The sequence below is a fragment of the Delphinus delphis genome, chromosome 2, assembly GCF_949987515.2.
Source record: "Delphinus delphis chromosome 2, mDelDel1.2, whole genome shotgun sequence".
Lineage (NCBI taxonomy): Eukaryota > Metazoa > Chordata > Mammalia > Artiodactyla > Delphinidae > Delphinus > Delphinus delphis.
The window spans coordinates 103,748,555-103,761,893 of NC_082684.1; the positions used below are offsets into that span (position 1 = coordinate 103,748,555).

Consider the following 13,339-nt stretch of genomic DNA (forward strand, 5'->3'; position numbering starts at 1 on the left):
ATCTTCAAACATCGCTGGCAGTGTTCAGGAGATAAGGTCCCTGGTTCTGACTGCCCGTGCATTACTCATGAGATTCTGTTTGTTTTTTTTTAACATCTTTACTGGAGTATAATTGCTTTACAATGGTGTGTTAGTTTCTGCTTTATAACAAAGTGAATCAGTTATACATATACATATGTTCCCATATCTCTTCCCTCTTGCATCTCCCTCCCTCCCACCCTCCCTATGCCACCCCTCTAGGTGGTCACAAAGCACCGAGCTGATCTCCCTGTGCTACGCGGCTGCTTCCCACTAGATATCTATTTTACGTTTGGTAGTGTATATATGTCCATGCTGCTCTCTCACTTTGTCACAGCTTACCCTTCCCCCTCCCCATATCCTCAAGTCCATTCTCTAGTAGGTCTGTGTCTTTATTCCCGTCTTACCCCTAGGTTCTTCATGACATTTTATTTTTCTTAGATTCCATATATATGTGTTAGCATACGGTATTTGTCTTTCTCTTTCTGACTTCACTCTGTATGACAGACTCTAGGTCCATCCACCTCACTACAAATAACTCAATTTTGTTTCTTTTTATGGCTGAGTAATATTCCATTGTATATATGTGCCACATCTTTATCCATTCATCCGATGATGGACACTTAGGTTGCTTCCATCTCCTGGGCTATTGTAAATAGAGCTGCAGTGAACATTTTGGTACATGACTCTTTTTTTGTTGTTTTTTTTTTTTTTGTGGTACGCGGGCCTCTCACTTTTGTGGCCTCTCCCGTTGCGGAGCACAGGCTCCGGACGCGCAGGCTCAGCGGCCATGGCTCACGGGCCCAGCCACTCCACAGCATATGGGAACTTCCCGGACCGGGGCACAAACCCGTGTCCCCTGCATCGGCAGGCAGACTCTCAACCACTGTGCCACCAGGGAAGCCCCATGACTCTTTCTGAATTATGGTTTTCTCAGGGTATATGCCCAGTAGTGGGATTGCTGGGTCATATGGTAGTTCTATTTGTAGTTTTTTAAGGAACCTCCATACTGTTCTCCATAGTGGCTATACCACTTCACATTCTCACCAGCAGTGCAAGAGTGTTCCCTTTTCTCCACACCCTCTCCAGCATTTATTGTTTGTAGATTTTTTGACTATGGCCATTCTGACCGGTGTGAGATGATATCTCATTGTAGTTTTGATCTGCATTTCTCTAATGATTAATGATGTTGAGCATTCTTTCACGTGTTTGTTGGCAATCTGTATATCTTCTTTGGAGAAATGTCTATTTAGGCCTTCTGCCCATTTTTGGATTGGGTTGTTTGTTTTTTTGTTATTGAGCTGCATGAGCTGCTTGTAAATTTTGGAGATTAATCCTTTGTCAGTTGCTTCATTTGCAAATATTTTCTCCCATTCTGAGAAATGGAAATAAAAACAAAAATAAACAAGTGGGACCTAATGAAACTTAAAAGCTTTTGCACAGCAAAGGAAACCATAAACAAGACCAAAAGACAACCCTCAGAATGGGAGAAAATATTTGCGAAAGAGATTCTGTTTTCCAATGACCTCATCAGAAAAGTATTAACCCCTACCCTGCCAAACTCATGGGGCTGGTGTGAGTTCAAATGAGACACCACATCTCCTAGATATGGAAGATTCTGATTTACAGTTCCTACACAATGTAAGATTACTATAAGTACGCTTTTTTAATGGCCTTATGTTGATTTTATTTTTAAATGTTAAGTGACCTGCAAAGAGAGAGTCTGTACATGCTTAAATTCAATCTTAACGGTATCCAGTCTTGTATCACAGCTATGTGATAATGATTGGGACAGTACGATTTCATTTTGAGAATTCCCATGCACATGTGAAAACCATACCCTGACTTTTTTTTTTCATTTAAAAATTCCTTTAGGGGCTTCCCTGGTGGCACAGTGGTTGAGAGTCCGCCTACCAATGCAGGGGACACGGGCTCATGGCCCGGTCCGGGAAGATCCCACATGCCGCGGAGCGGCTGGGCCCGTGAGCCATGGCCGCTGGCCGCTGAGCCTGCGCGTCCGGAGCCTGTGCTCCGCAATGGGAGAGGCCACAGCAGTGGGAAGCCTGCGTACCAGGAAAAAAAAAAAAAAAAATTCCTTTAATTGACAGGTGATTGTATGGAATGCACAGAGTAGCAATGCATTTTAGAGTATATAATGTAAGTAGAAGTAAAATGTATGATAAAAGAGCACATGAGAGAGGGGAAAAGGAAGTATAATACTATTAAGATTTTTTTGTTTTGAGACACATTTTATAAATTGAACTGTAATTATCAGGCAATAAAATTCACTAACGTTAAGTGTACAATTTGATTTCTGACACACGTATACATTCGTGTAGCCACCACCACAGCAAGATATATAACATTTCTATAACCTCAGAAAGTTTCCTTTGCTCCCTTGCAGTCAAGTCCCCTCCCCCAAAACCTTAGGACTATGACAACCATTGACCTTCTTTCTATCGCTGTAATTTTGTCTTTGCTACAAGTTCATATAAATGGAATTATTATAAAGTATGTAGTCTTTTATGCTTGGTTTCTTTCACTTAACATAATGGTTTTGATATTCATACATATCGATGTATATATATCCGTAGCTCCTTCCTTATCTATGATGAGCATTTGCCATTTTATGAACATACCGTAATCTGTTTACAAAGCCATCAGGTGATGGACATTTGGCCTATTTCCAGTTTGGGGCTATTATGAATAAGGCTCTTAGAAACATTCAAGTATGCATTTATTTGATATGCTGCTTTCCATCCTTTTACTCTTAACCTATCTGTGTTTTTACATTTGAAGTGCACTTCTTGTTGACAACCTATATTTTAGTTGTTGCTTTGTTATCCTCTGACAATCTCTGGCTTTTAGTTGGAGCTTCTGGATTATTTATATTTAATGTATAATCTTATACTTTACATAATATATACATAAATAGAAGAACACCTTGACAAACTATCAAAAATTATTCAAAAATCCACAAAATAACCAAACAGAACTAAAAATTATATATGTGGTCACTGAAATGGAAAACTAAGTGGGTGGGCTAATATCCACTTAGTTTTTTACAATGCTGAAGAGACAAGCAGCAAACTAGAAAGTAAAAGAGGCAATATGAAAGAGAGGTTAAAACACAGGGAAGATTGAGACAGAGAAATTCTCACATACATTTATTTGGAGTTCTAGAAAGAAAGAAGAAAAAGCTATATTCAAAAAGAAAATGGGGGGCTTCCCTGGTGGTGCAGTGGTTGAGAGTCCGCCTGCCGATGCAGGAGACACGGGTTCGTGCCCCGGTCTGGGAGGATCCCACATGCCGCGGAGCGGTTGGGCCCATGAGCCATGGCCGCTGAGCCTGCGCATCCGGAGCCTGTGCTCCGCAATGGGAGAGGCCACAACATATGTATCCTCAGTACGGAAAGTGCAACAAATTTCAAGCAAGATAAATAAAACAAGACACTCACATAGATTTACCATCATAAAACTGCAGAGCACCAAAGATAAGAATAAATTTTGAAAGATAAACAGAGAAAAAGAATGTATTACCTACCAATGAATAATAATTACACTGACAACACACTTTTCAACAACAAAAATGGAAGCCAGAAAACAATCTTATCTATAATAGGCTGAGAAGAAAGTAACTGTTCTCCTTGAACTGGTAGCCACTTAGCCCTCCACTTTAAAATGATGGTGAAGTAAAGACTACTTTGATTTCTTTCTTTTTATTTTTTTATACTCCAATATATCTTTATTGGAGTATAATTGCTTCACAATATTGTGTTAGTTTCTGTGGTACACCAAAGTGAATCAGCTATATGTATACATATATCCCCATATCTCCTCCCACCCTCCCTATCCTACCCTTGCAGGTGGTTGCAAAGCACTGAGCTGATCTCCCTGTGCTATGCTGCTGCTTCCCACTAGCTAACTATTTTACATTCCATACCCTAACATTTTTGAGTTTCTTTCCTAAAGAATCCTGTTGGAAACACATTCTTAGGAGAAGGGATTTGAAAATATTTTCAAGAAAGCTGGAAGAAGAACCATTAAGATGGTATTACAGAGGAAACACTGTATTCTTATTTTACTTACTTTTCGGAGGGTCGTAACAACGCTCCATCCTTGGTCCACGTATACGTGGCCTCACCGGGGGTAACAAGCTCACACAGTATATTGATGACCTCCGTCCTTCTTGTAATGTAGACTGTATTTCCAATCCTTGAATGTACTGTTTTATTAAAAGAAATCGAGGTGGGCTGGCTTTGCCTCAAGAGAACAGGTCCCTTTGGCTTGAATGTCAGCTTGCCCGAGTTTTTCGCATTTGAGCTTTGGGGCACACTTCCCGTTTCCCCCCTTAGGTGAGCCGTGGGAGGCGCCTCTCCCAGGATGCCCCGCCACTGCACGTGTGCAGGCTGCGCCTTGGCTAACTCGGCCACCAGCTGATATATCACCTGGGACGCAAGGTCGTCACTGACCTCTCCAGTCTCCATGAGCTGACTCATGTTCCTTATCAGTTCATCAAACTGGGCGGTATCCATGCTGTAGGCTCCCTGTTTAACTGCGGCTTCAAACTGCTTTTTCTCAAACTCCCAGGAGTTGGCGTTTCCCGCAGAATGGCTGCAGTGGCCCAACAGAGCTCTTAAGAGAGGCTGGTGATGAATTCGGCCATCGTCCAAATAAAGCTCATTTTGGTGACTCCACTTCTGCCTCATCTTGTGCCACGTGGCTCCCAAATTATTGGCTTCATTGTGGTCCATCCCAGGATATTCCCTTGTGTGCCCTCTGAGGGCTGGGGGCGCAATGAGCCGGTTGTCAGTGCCAATGAGCTTGAGCACCACTGTCTCTTGGGCAGAGCCTGCGATACACCGGTACATGCCGATGTCGGGGGCTGCCAGGCTGTGGATTTTCAGTGAGCCTGACTTGGTGATGCCGAGTCGTTTGGAGTTCTGCAGACAATGGCCATCCTTCTCCCACTGGATCAGAGATTTCTGGAACCGTCGCACTGGGCATTTAATAATCACAGATGTGTTGGGCAGCAAATAGGCTCTGCTCCCGACGGTCAGGTTCAGGCGCTTCTCTTCCCTTGTCTGAATGTAGACTCTCTGGACACCAAGGATCTGAGGACCCTGCTTGCCAAGGTTGGTCTTCATCTCTGGCTGCATTTCTGTAGGAAAGAAAAAAGAAAGAAAAGAAAACACAAACATCTCAATAATGAAAACTTTTTGACTGCAATCTTCCAAGGCTGGCACAAGTCAACAAATTCTTTTTTCCTCCTTTAAAACATTTGAGAACTAAAACATAAGTAATTATATATATATATATTATACATCCTTAGATGGGGGTAAATTTCACAACTATCTGGTACTTTAGCAGCAAAGAATGCACGTTTGAATGAATTGCACGGAAACATGTAAATTATTTTACAAAACTCTGGTTTGGGGAGGCATGAGGTTAAGTGGTTAAATGTTTCCATCAGTAAGGGGATGTCTGATATGTGGGGCCTCCACCACCTAGGGGAGGAGGCCCCTGAGAATCTAGTATGGCTTGGCCAAGGGTACCCCAAATCTGAGGGAGGCAGTGATTGGGGAGATGAGTGAATGCGTTTGAAGGATCTGCAAAGGAGGATGAAGCCGGCCAACTGCAGCATATAACCCAAGCGGGTCAGCTCAACTAGCTTGGGGGCCTAAAGAAGCAAGTGATCAAAGAAGAAAAGGTAGGACAGGCACTTGGAAGCCAGATGCATCTGAGTTTGGATCTTAGCGCCATTTGCACAAGTCATTTAACCTCTCTGAGCCTCAGTTTTCTCACTCATAAAATGTGGGTAATGTTAGCACCTTCGTCAGAGGAATGTGACAGGTTAGAGCGTTTATATCAAGTGCACAGCACATTAGCGGGCACTTAAAAGCTCTCATATATGACTATTGTCAGCGGACAAAGGCAGGTCCAGCCAGCAAACAAAAGGGAAAGCTGAGACGGATCAAGGGTCGGCTGACTCTTGCTTGTTCCTGGGCATTGGCTGCAGTTAATGGGCTAAGGCCAAAGAGGACACTCCTCAGATCCCATCCGCCAAGAGCAGTGGCTCTGTCCACCTGCGGGAAGGAAGGCCTCAATGCGCCCTACGGTGATTCTGAAGTGAGTAGGGGGGCTTGATGCAGGTGGGAGACTGATTCCTCTTGGAAGATGTACTTAGGTCCATGGGCAGATGGTGGAGCGTGGGCTAGAGGGCCTGGAAGGAGGAAGTGACAGAAGAGAGACTGGATCCACGGAAATGGCACTGTGGAATTCAGGTCATGTGACGGGGTGGGGGGAGGGTGGGAATCAGAAGCTTGGAGGAGCCCGGTTACGGCTCCTCCTGGTTGTAGCACTGGCAGAGATACGCCGGGAGGAGAACCAGATTAAGATTCTGCTTAGACAGACCTCTCAGGCCCTGGGCACGAACTAGAGTGTGTTCACCAGTACCCTGGTTTGCCAGAGTAACTCCTGGACTCCTCTCAGGTGGCTCACGATCCCTTTAGAGTCTGCCTGCCTGCTGGGGTGTGGTGGTGCCCGTACGTTCAGAAAAGCAACAGGGTTGTGGTAGAGAATGTTCTAAGTGAGGGACAGGCATAATGAGTTTGCATGCAAATTCCACAGAGATGCAATTAATAGGCCAGGCCCCTTGTCCACGGTTCTGCTCCCCTCGGCTCATCTCTAAGGGGAGCGGGGTGGCCTGCCGTGCACACACCTTTCCCTAGCGGGATGCAGACCCTTCACAGAGGGTGTCAAGCTCCCCTCAGCCAGTTAAGGCATACAGGTTTTCTTTCGGTTGGCAGCATAGAGTTTTGGACTTCCCGCTGTTCAACAATGATCAAAAGCAGAAGGAGGATTCCTGGTAAATTGACGGTTCATCTGTTATTATAGGCAGAGGTGCTACGCCAAATACTTAACCATCTGCATGGTGAGGGTGCCGTCAACCAGAGCAGTTGGCAGCTGTGGCACTGGACCAGGTCTTTGCAGTGTTCCCTCTCCCAACAGTGTTACACTATGAGGAGGTCAGACGGCTCCTGGCAGGAGGGTCCCAGCAGCTGGGAGACAGTCGTGGGGCTCAGGCAGAGGCTACTTACTAACCATTTGGGAAGTATTTCCCTACTTTAACAACCAGTTACAACTCTGGTGTGTAGCGTTTCAATATCAACTCTGACTAGGCAGTGGCTCTCAAACTTTGCTGCACATTCAAAACACCTGCTATTATTGTTTTTTAATCTCAATACCCTGGGTCCCACCTCCAGAAATTCTGACTTATGGGGAACAGCCTGGGCATCAGACTTTTTAAAAGCTCCCCAGGTGACTGAAATGGGCAGCAAAGGTTGAGCACCACTGCCCCGGAGCGTCCCATTGCATGAACTCAAAGGCAATCTGATGGGATGCTACTGGTGAAGAGCGAAGGGAAAATCAGAAAGAGCATCTGTGTCTTCTGTGTGAACCCTGCCAAAGTCTTTACAACTTGCGGTGTCCTCTGTAAGGAGGAGGCAGGAGGATTTCTTTGTGGTCTCACCATCAGGAACTCTTATACTTTCCTCTGAGTAATTAGTCCATTTCCTTCCCGATAAACACTGAACCGTGTCATCGACCAGGTTGCCTTTTCCAAGATAGTTATGTTCTCAAGTTTAGAGCTAAATCTGTGCCCACACATAACAGAAGTGCAAAATTCAAGACATAATCCTATATTGGCCTTGTTTGTTTTCCTTTTTTATTACTCACTGGTTTCTAATTTTACTTATCTGGTTGCATTTTATGAATACTTAGCAGTAGCCTATTGTCACAACGCACGGTATGTACGTATGTCTACACACATACATATCCATTATATCTACATATATGTGTTTATATGAACCTATAAAGACTTCTTTTTATTATCATTTAAAAGGATTCAGTTGAACACCCCGTCTGGTCATTAATCCCTCAGTGGCGGACAACGGGAAAGATAAATGTGCACGTGGATGGCTTTGAAACCTGTTCTTCAAAATCAGAGTTTAAGCTGGGTCAAAGTCAGACTTTTGAACTCATGCAACTGAGAGAGAGGTGTGGAGACAGACTCCGAGGGCTGCTACAGGTGAGGCCATAGCTTGAACCTTCCTGCTCTCACTGGGAAGGTGCAGAAGCCCACATGGGGGGTGCAGCACATGCCTGGCTCGACGCTTCAGGCTGGAGATGAGCTGAGGCTGGTATAAGCCCACACAGCATCCTGTGGGGACATGGGTTCTAATTGCCATGGAGATGGTTTCTAATTACCAGGGAGAACGGTTCTAATTACATTCAGGTCCACTGGTAGCCAGATGTCCCTCAGCTGAGCTTGGGGCTTAAAGCAGATGGAACCTGACTCCTTCCAAAGCAGGCTGGGGAGTCTGCAGGTGACAGGCAGTGTTCAGCCTTGGTAAAGGACCTGCCCATGGCTGGGTGAGCCACACGAGCAGCTCAGCCGCTCCCTCTGGCTGCATGCCCATCTGCTGGAAGGCAGGCCCTGTGGCCCCAGCTCCATTCCCAACCAGGCCTGTTTAGCAATTCCTCGCACTGGGTATGCAGCAGTTCAGTTAGCATGTATGCCTGGGGAGGGGTCTGGGATCAGGCTCTGCCAGGTCCCATGGCGTGGGCCAGTCCCTCTCTTGGGACTCCGGTGAGTTCCTCTGGAGCAGTGCCTGGAGCGTGGCCTCATCAGACACAGTTCTTGGGGAAGAAACTGGTCTGGTTTCGGGTGACTGCCTTCTCCTGCATCTGAATATGCCCCCAAACTGCCACACTGGACGAGCCTGATGAGACAGAGAGTGGCCAGGCAGCGATGGCATCCCTCCTGGAGGGCCTGCGGCAGTGCGAGGGTACCCACCCATCCCTCCACTCTCCCACTGTGCTGGATATGAGAAATGCCACATCTTCTGGAGTTTCTAGAAAACGAAGAGATCTTTCTTCTGGAGGTCCTCCTTCTGGCCTCAGGGTCAGCCTGCCCTGCCCAGTAAAGGCCAGCTCTGGTGCCCGAGGCTGTTTAGCACAATTGCCTGCTCGTGTCCAGCCCTCATTCCAGTTGTGTCCCTGACACGATGCTAAGTCTTGGCGCCATGCCAGGTTTCTGCCCCAAGCCGTCTGTGCTGGATGTTTCCACTTGGTCTCACCATCACTTGACTCCTGCCGCTCCCGAATGGGCTTTGGCTGCAAAGCAGGCTCTAAGCCTTCCTATTACCCTGTGGAGCCCAGGCCCCTCAGAACCCAGCCCTGGATGGGGCTGCCTGGTTGGTCCCACTGGCATGGAGGCTCTCACAAGCCCCTCTGGAGCTCTACCAAGAACGCGGGCAGCTTTTTTTCAGATTCTCTTTAGGGTAGAAACACAGGTAGCTGAGAGGAGGCTACGAGGGATGCTATAGGCGGGACTGGTTAAATGGGCTGTGAAGCCCCATGAAGATTACACAGTAAGTGTCTCATCAGGCTGAAGGGATGGCTTCCACACTTGGTTCTCATGCACTTTTCAACCGAGGGTAGATGAGCTTCTGCTCACAGCACCGCACTAAAAGCTCTCAGGGAAAGGCCACCAATGGTCCCCTAGTGACAAATACAATGTCCCTTCAGTATTCGTACTTGACCCTTCTAGGACACATGGCGCCCGTAATCACTCAGTTCATGGAAAAGTCTCGCCTCCCCGCCATCTTTTTCAACCCTTCTTCTGGTCCTTTCCCACCACTGTTCGTTGCCAGCATGCTGCTGGCTGGCGCTACCACCCCTCAGGCGTCAGTGCTTGGCCACTTCCTCCCTTTCTCTTCTTGCTCTAAACTTTTCTTTGGATGATCTTGTAGTTGTAACTAACAACTCTAGGTTGACAGCTCCCAAGTTGATCTGTCTAACCCAGACCTTTCTCTAGAGCACAAGATCTAATAGTCCACTGCTGACTGGAAATCTCTTCCTGTTACTTCAAGTTTAAAATATTGTAACCTAAACACTTTATCTCTGCCTCCCTCACCCATCCCAACAGTCCTCCTCTTCCTATATGCCCTAAGTTAATGGCTTCATCTTCTACCAACCTCCTCCAGGCAGATTCTAGAGTCATCTCGATTTTTCCCTGTCCACTGGCATGCTGGCCCTTCCTCTCACAGACTCACAGGTCGGTGAGACTGTTACTATCCATTCCCAACTCTGCATTCAATGATGCCATGTCGGCAGCCAGAAACCAACCACGACGGGAGTATCTACACCACAGAAATCAGCAAAGGTAACAAATGACAGCAACCTCTCCCTCCTCGCCACCCACCTTGCCCCAGAGCTGCTTGTTAAACACTGACAAGCACACCACTGTCCTTTTCGCTCCCAGCTCTAGCCAGCCATCAGGTACTTAGATGGGACATCTGAAACACTGTTAGAATGTAGCCTCACTGCTTCTATCCTCACACTCTCTCACCTAGAGATCGTCATATCCCCTTGACTAGACTCCCTGCCTGCACTCTCATATTTTTCCAATATATTCGTATATGAAGCACTATTGACAATAGCCAGGACACGGAAGCAACCTAAACGTCCATCAACAGAGGAATGGATAAGGAAGATGTGGTACATATATACGATGGGATATTACTCAGCCATAAAAGGAATGAAATTGTGCCAGTTGCAGAGATGTGGATGGACCTAGAGAGTGTCATACAGAGTGAAGTAAGTCAGAAAGAGAAGAACAAATATCGTATAATATCACTTATATGTGGAATCTAGAAAAATGATACAGACGAACTTACTTGCAAAGCAGAGACACAGATGTAGAGAACAAACGTGTGGATACCAGTGGGGGAAGGGAGGCTGTGATGAATTGAGAAACAGGGACTGACACATATACACTACTATGCATAAAACAGATATAATAAGAACCTGCTGTATAGTAAAGGGAACTCTACTCAATGCTCTGTGGTGACCTAAACGGGAAGGAAAAAAAGAGGGGATATATGTATATGTATAGCTGATTCACTTTGCTGTACAGTAGAAACAAACACAACATTGTAAAGCAACTATACTCCAATAAAAATTAATGTAAAAAATGTATCTAGACAGCTGTCTGAGTAAATAAACCAAAATAAAATCTGACTACGTCACTTCCTTCTTTGATAAAATCTAAACTCCTCATTATGGCGCTCAAGACGCTCTACAGCTCACCTTTCACCATAACCCACCTTCAACCTCAGTTCTAATCCCATGGAATTGCCTGCAGTTTCCCCAAACACATCACTCCACTTGTCATACCCCACTTTTGCCGACACTGTTCTCTTTTCCCAGATTCTCCCGTGTCCCGTGTGGATCTGATTAATGGATGCAGCTTTCAGAATTCTGCTCAAAGCCTCCTCCTTTTTGAAACTCTTCCTCACATCCCCCAGCTGCAGTGAGCACTTCTGCATCCTTTTATGATACCATTGGCACTTTATTCTCCTTATTTGTTTATATATGTCTCTCTCCTACTAGACTATGAGTTCTTAGAGACAAGAGAAGGGATCCTTTTCATTTTGTATCATAACATCTAAAACACAGTAGCACTTGATGAATGAGTCCTGAAAGAATTAATAAGGAAATGCTATCCTCTGACACTGAAAACAAGATATGCCCAGGCAGAGAGATCATCTCTGTCCTTGGGGCACAGCACAGTGTCTGGTACATGTAAACAAGAGTAAACAGTAAGAGTAAACAGTAAGAGAAAACTCTTACTGTTTATTGAATGAATAACGAATGACTGAGCAAAAGATAAAATAAATGTATGCTGTTGGATGTTGCAGGAGGTGACACAAGCCCAAGAGGGGTGCTGGCGAGCGAGCCCTGTGCCTGTCTGGGTTTCCAAGGGCTACAGCTATGTCAGGCAGGCAGGGGTGGGTGTTACTGGAATCTGAGAAGGCATAGAGGAAGAGTAGAAGCTCTCTATAATGAGAGCTGAAGAGGCAGACGCTGGGCTGGTACAAGGAGGAAGACCAGAGCTGGAGAGAAGCGAGTGGGTTTGAGATAACCTGGGAAGGGGATGAGGCATATGTTTCTTGACATTTTCATCATATAGTACATGCCCGGGTGCCTCCCTTCCCTCAAAAAAAAAATTTTTTTTTTGGCCGCACCATGTGGCATGTGGGATCTTAGTTTTCCGACCCGGGATCAAACCCGCGCCCCCTGCAGTGGAAGCGTGGTCTTACCACCGGACCGCCAGGGAAGTCCTCTAACTATTCTGATGTCAGTACTTGGGTGAAAAATAAGAATTCTTCACCAAGACTTGGGAACCTTTAAAACCAGGAGCCATAATTGAAAGAAGTCTAAACTCAAACACTATATTCCTATTATCTTTTGTTTTCTTTAGATGCCTGATTGGAAGCCAAGACAGGCAGGCTTTTAATAGCAATCTGAGGAAGATCCAAGCCTGACATATTTGAAAAGCACGTCTTTGGGTACAACTCACTATGATAAGTGCTTTGGGGGCCTACACGGAAAAACTGTCCAGAGCTACTATCTAGCTACCCCATATAAACTTATACCCTAGTAAGCCAGAAGACACAATACTAGTTACTCCGTTACATTTTATCCTATCTTAAAGCTATAATAGGAATTAAAGTGGTAATGACATTAAAAATAACTAATACTTTTGAGCCTATAGTATGTGCTCGGCACTGTTTCTAAGCACTTTCTAGGCATTAATTCTCAAAACAATTCTATGAGGTAGGTACAACTACTATTCTCATTTTATAGATAAAACACTGACGGGGCTTCCCTGGTGGCGCGGTGGTTGGGAGTCCGCCTGCCAATGCAGGGGGCGCGGGTTCGTGCCCCGGTCCGGGAAGATCCCACGTGCTGTGGAGCGGCTGGGCCCGTGAGCCATGGCCGCTGGGCCTGCGCATCCGGAGCCTGTGCTCCGTGGCGGGAGAGGCCACAACGGTGAGAGGCCCGCGTACTGCAATAAATAAATAAATAAAATAAAATAAAAAAACACTGAGACTCACAGAGATTAATAACCTGCCCAATGTCACATGATGAGATACTGATAGAAATGAGATTTGAACTCAAGTTGGCTTAACCACATTGTCATATTACTTTTCAGAGATTAAGTGCAACTGAGAAAGATTACTTGGAAAGGCAGTGTTTGTACTGGTCCTTCAAAAAAGGGAAGAATGTCAGTTGCTAGATATGGCGGAGGGAAGAATTTAAGCAAGGGGTAAAAGCTGGAGGTGGGAGAATGCAGGGAAGGTCTGGGGAGAAGCAGGCAGGGGGACTGTATGGTGCACCACTGGCCTCTAGGGGGAGCTCAAGACATCTTGCCCCCCAACCCCCTCCACCCCACTGCACATTAAAAGGGTCA

The 13,339-nt window shown here is 45.8% G+C and overlaps 1 protein-coding gene across 1 annotated transcript in view; it reads right to left on the reverse strand.

The window, feature by feature from the left end:
* Nucleotides 1–13,339, reverse strand: part of ADAMTSL3 (ADAMTS like 3) — a 370,467-nt gene that overhangs the window by 59,553 nt on the left and 297,575 nt on the right. The window contains exon 21 of the mRNA XM_060005339.1: nt 4,108–5,179. Within this exon, the coding sequence (XP_059861322.1) occupies nt 4,108–5,179 (1,072 nt within the window). The remainder of the gene's footprint in view (nt 1–4,107; nt 5,180–13,339) is intronic.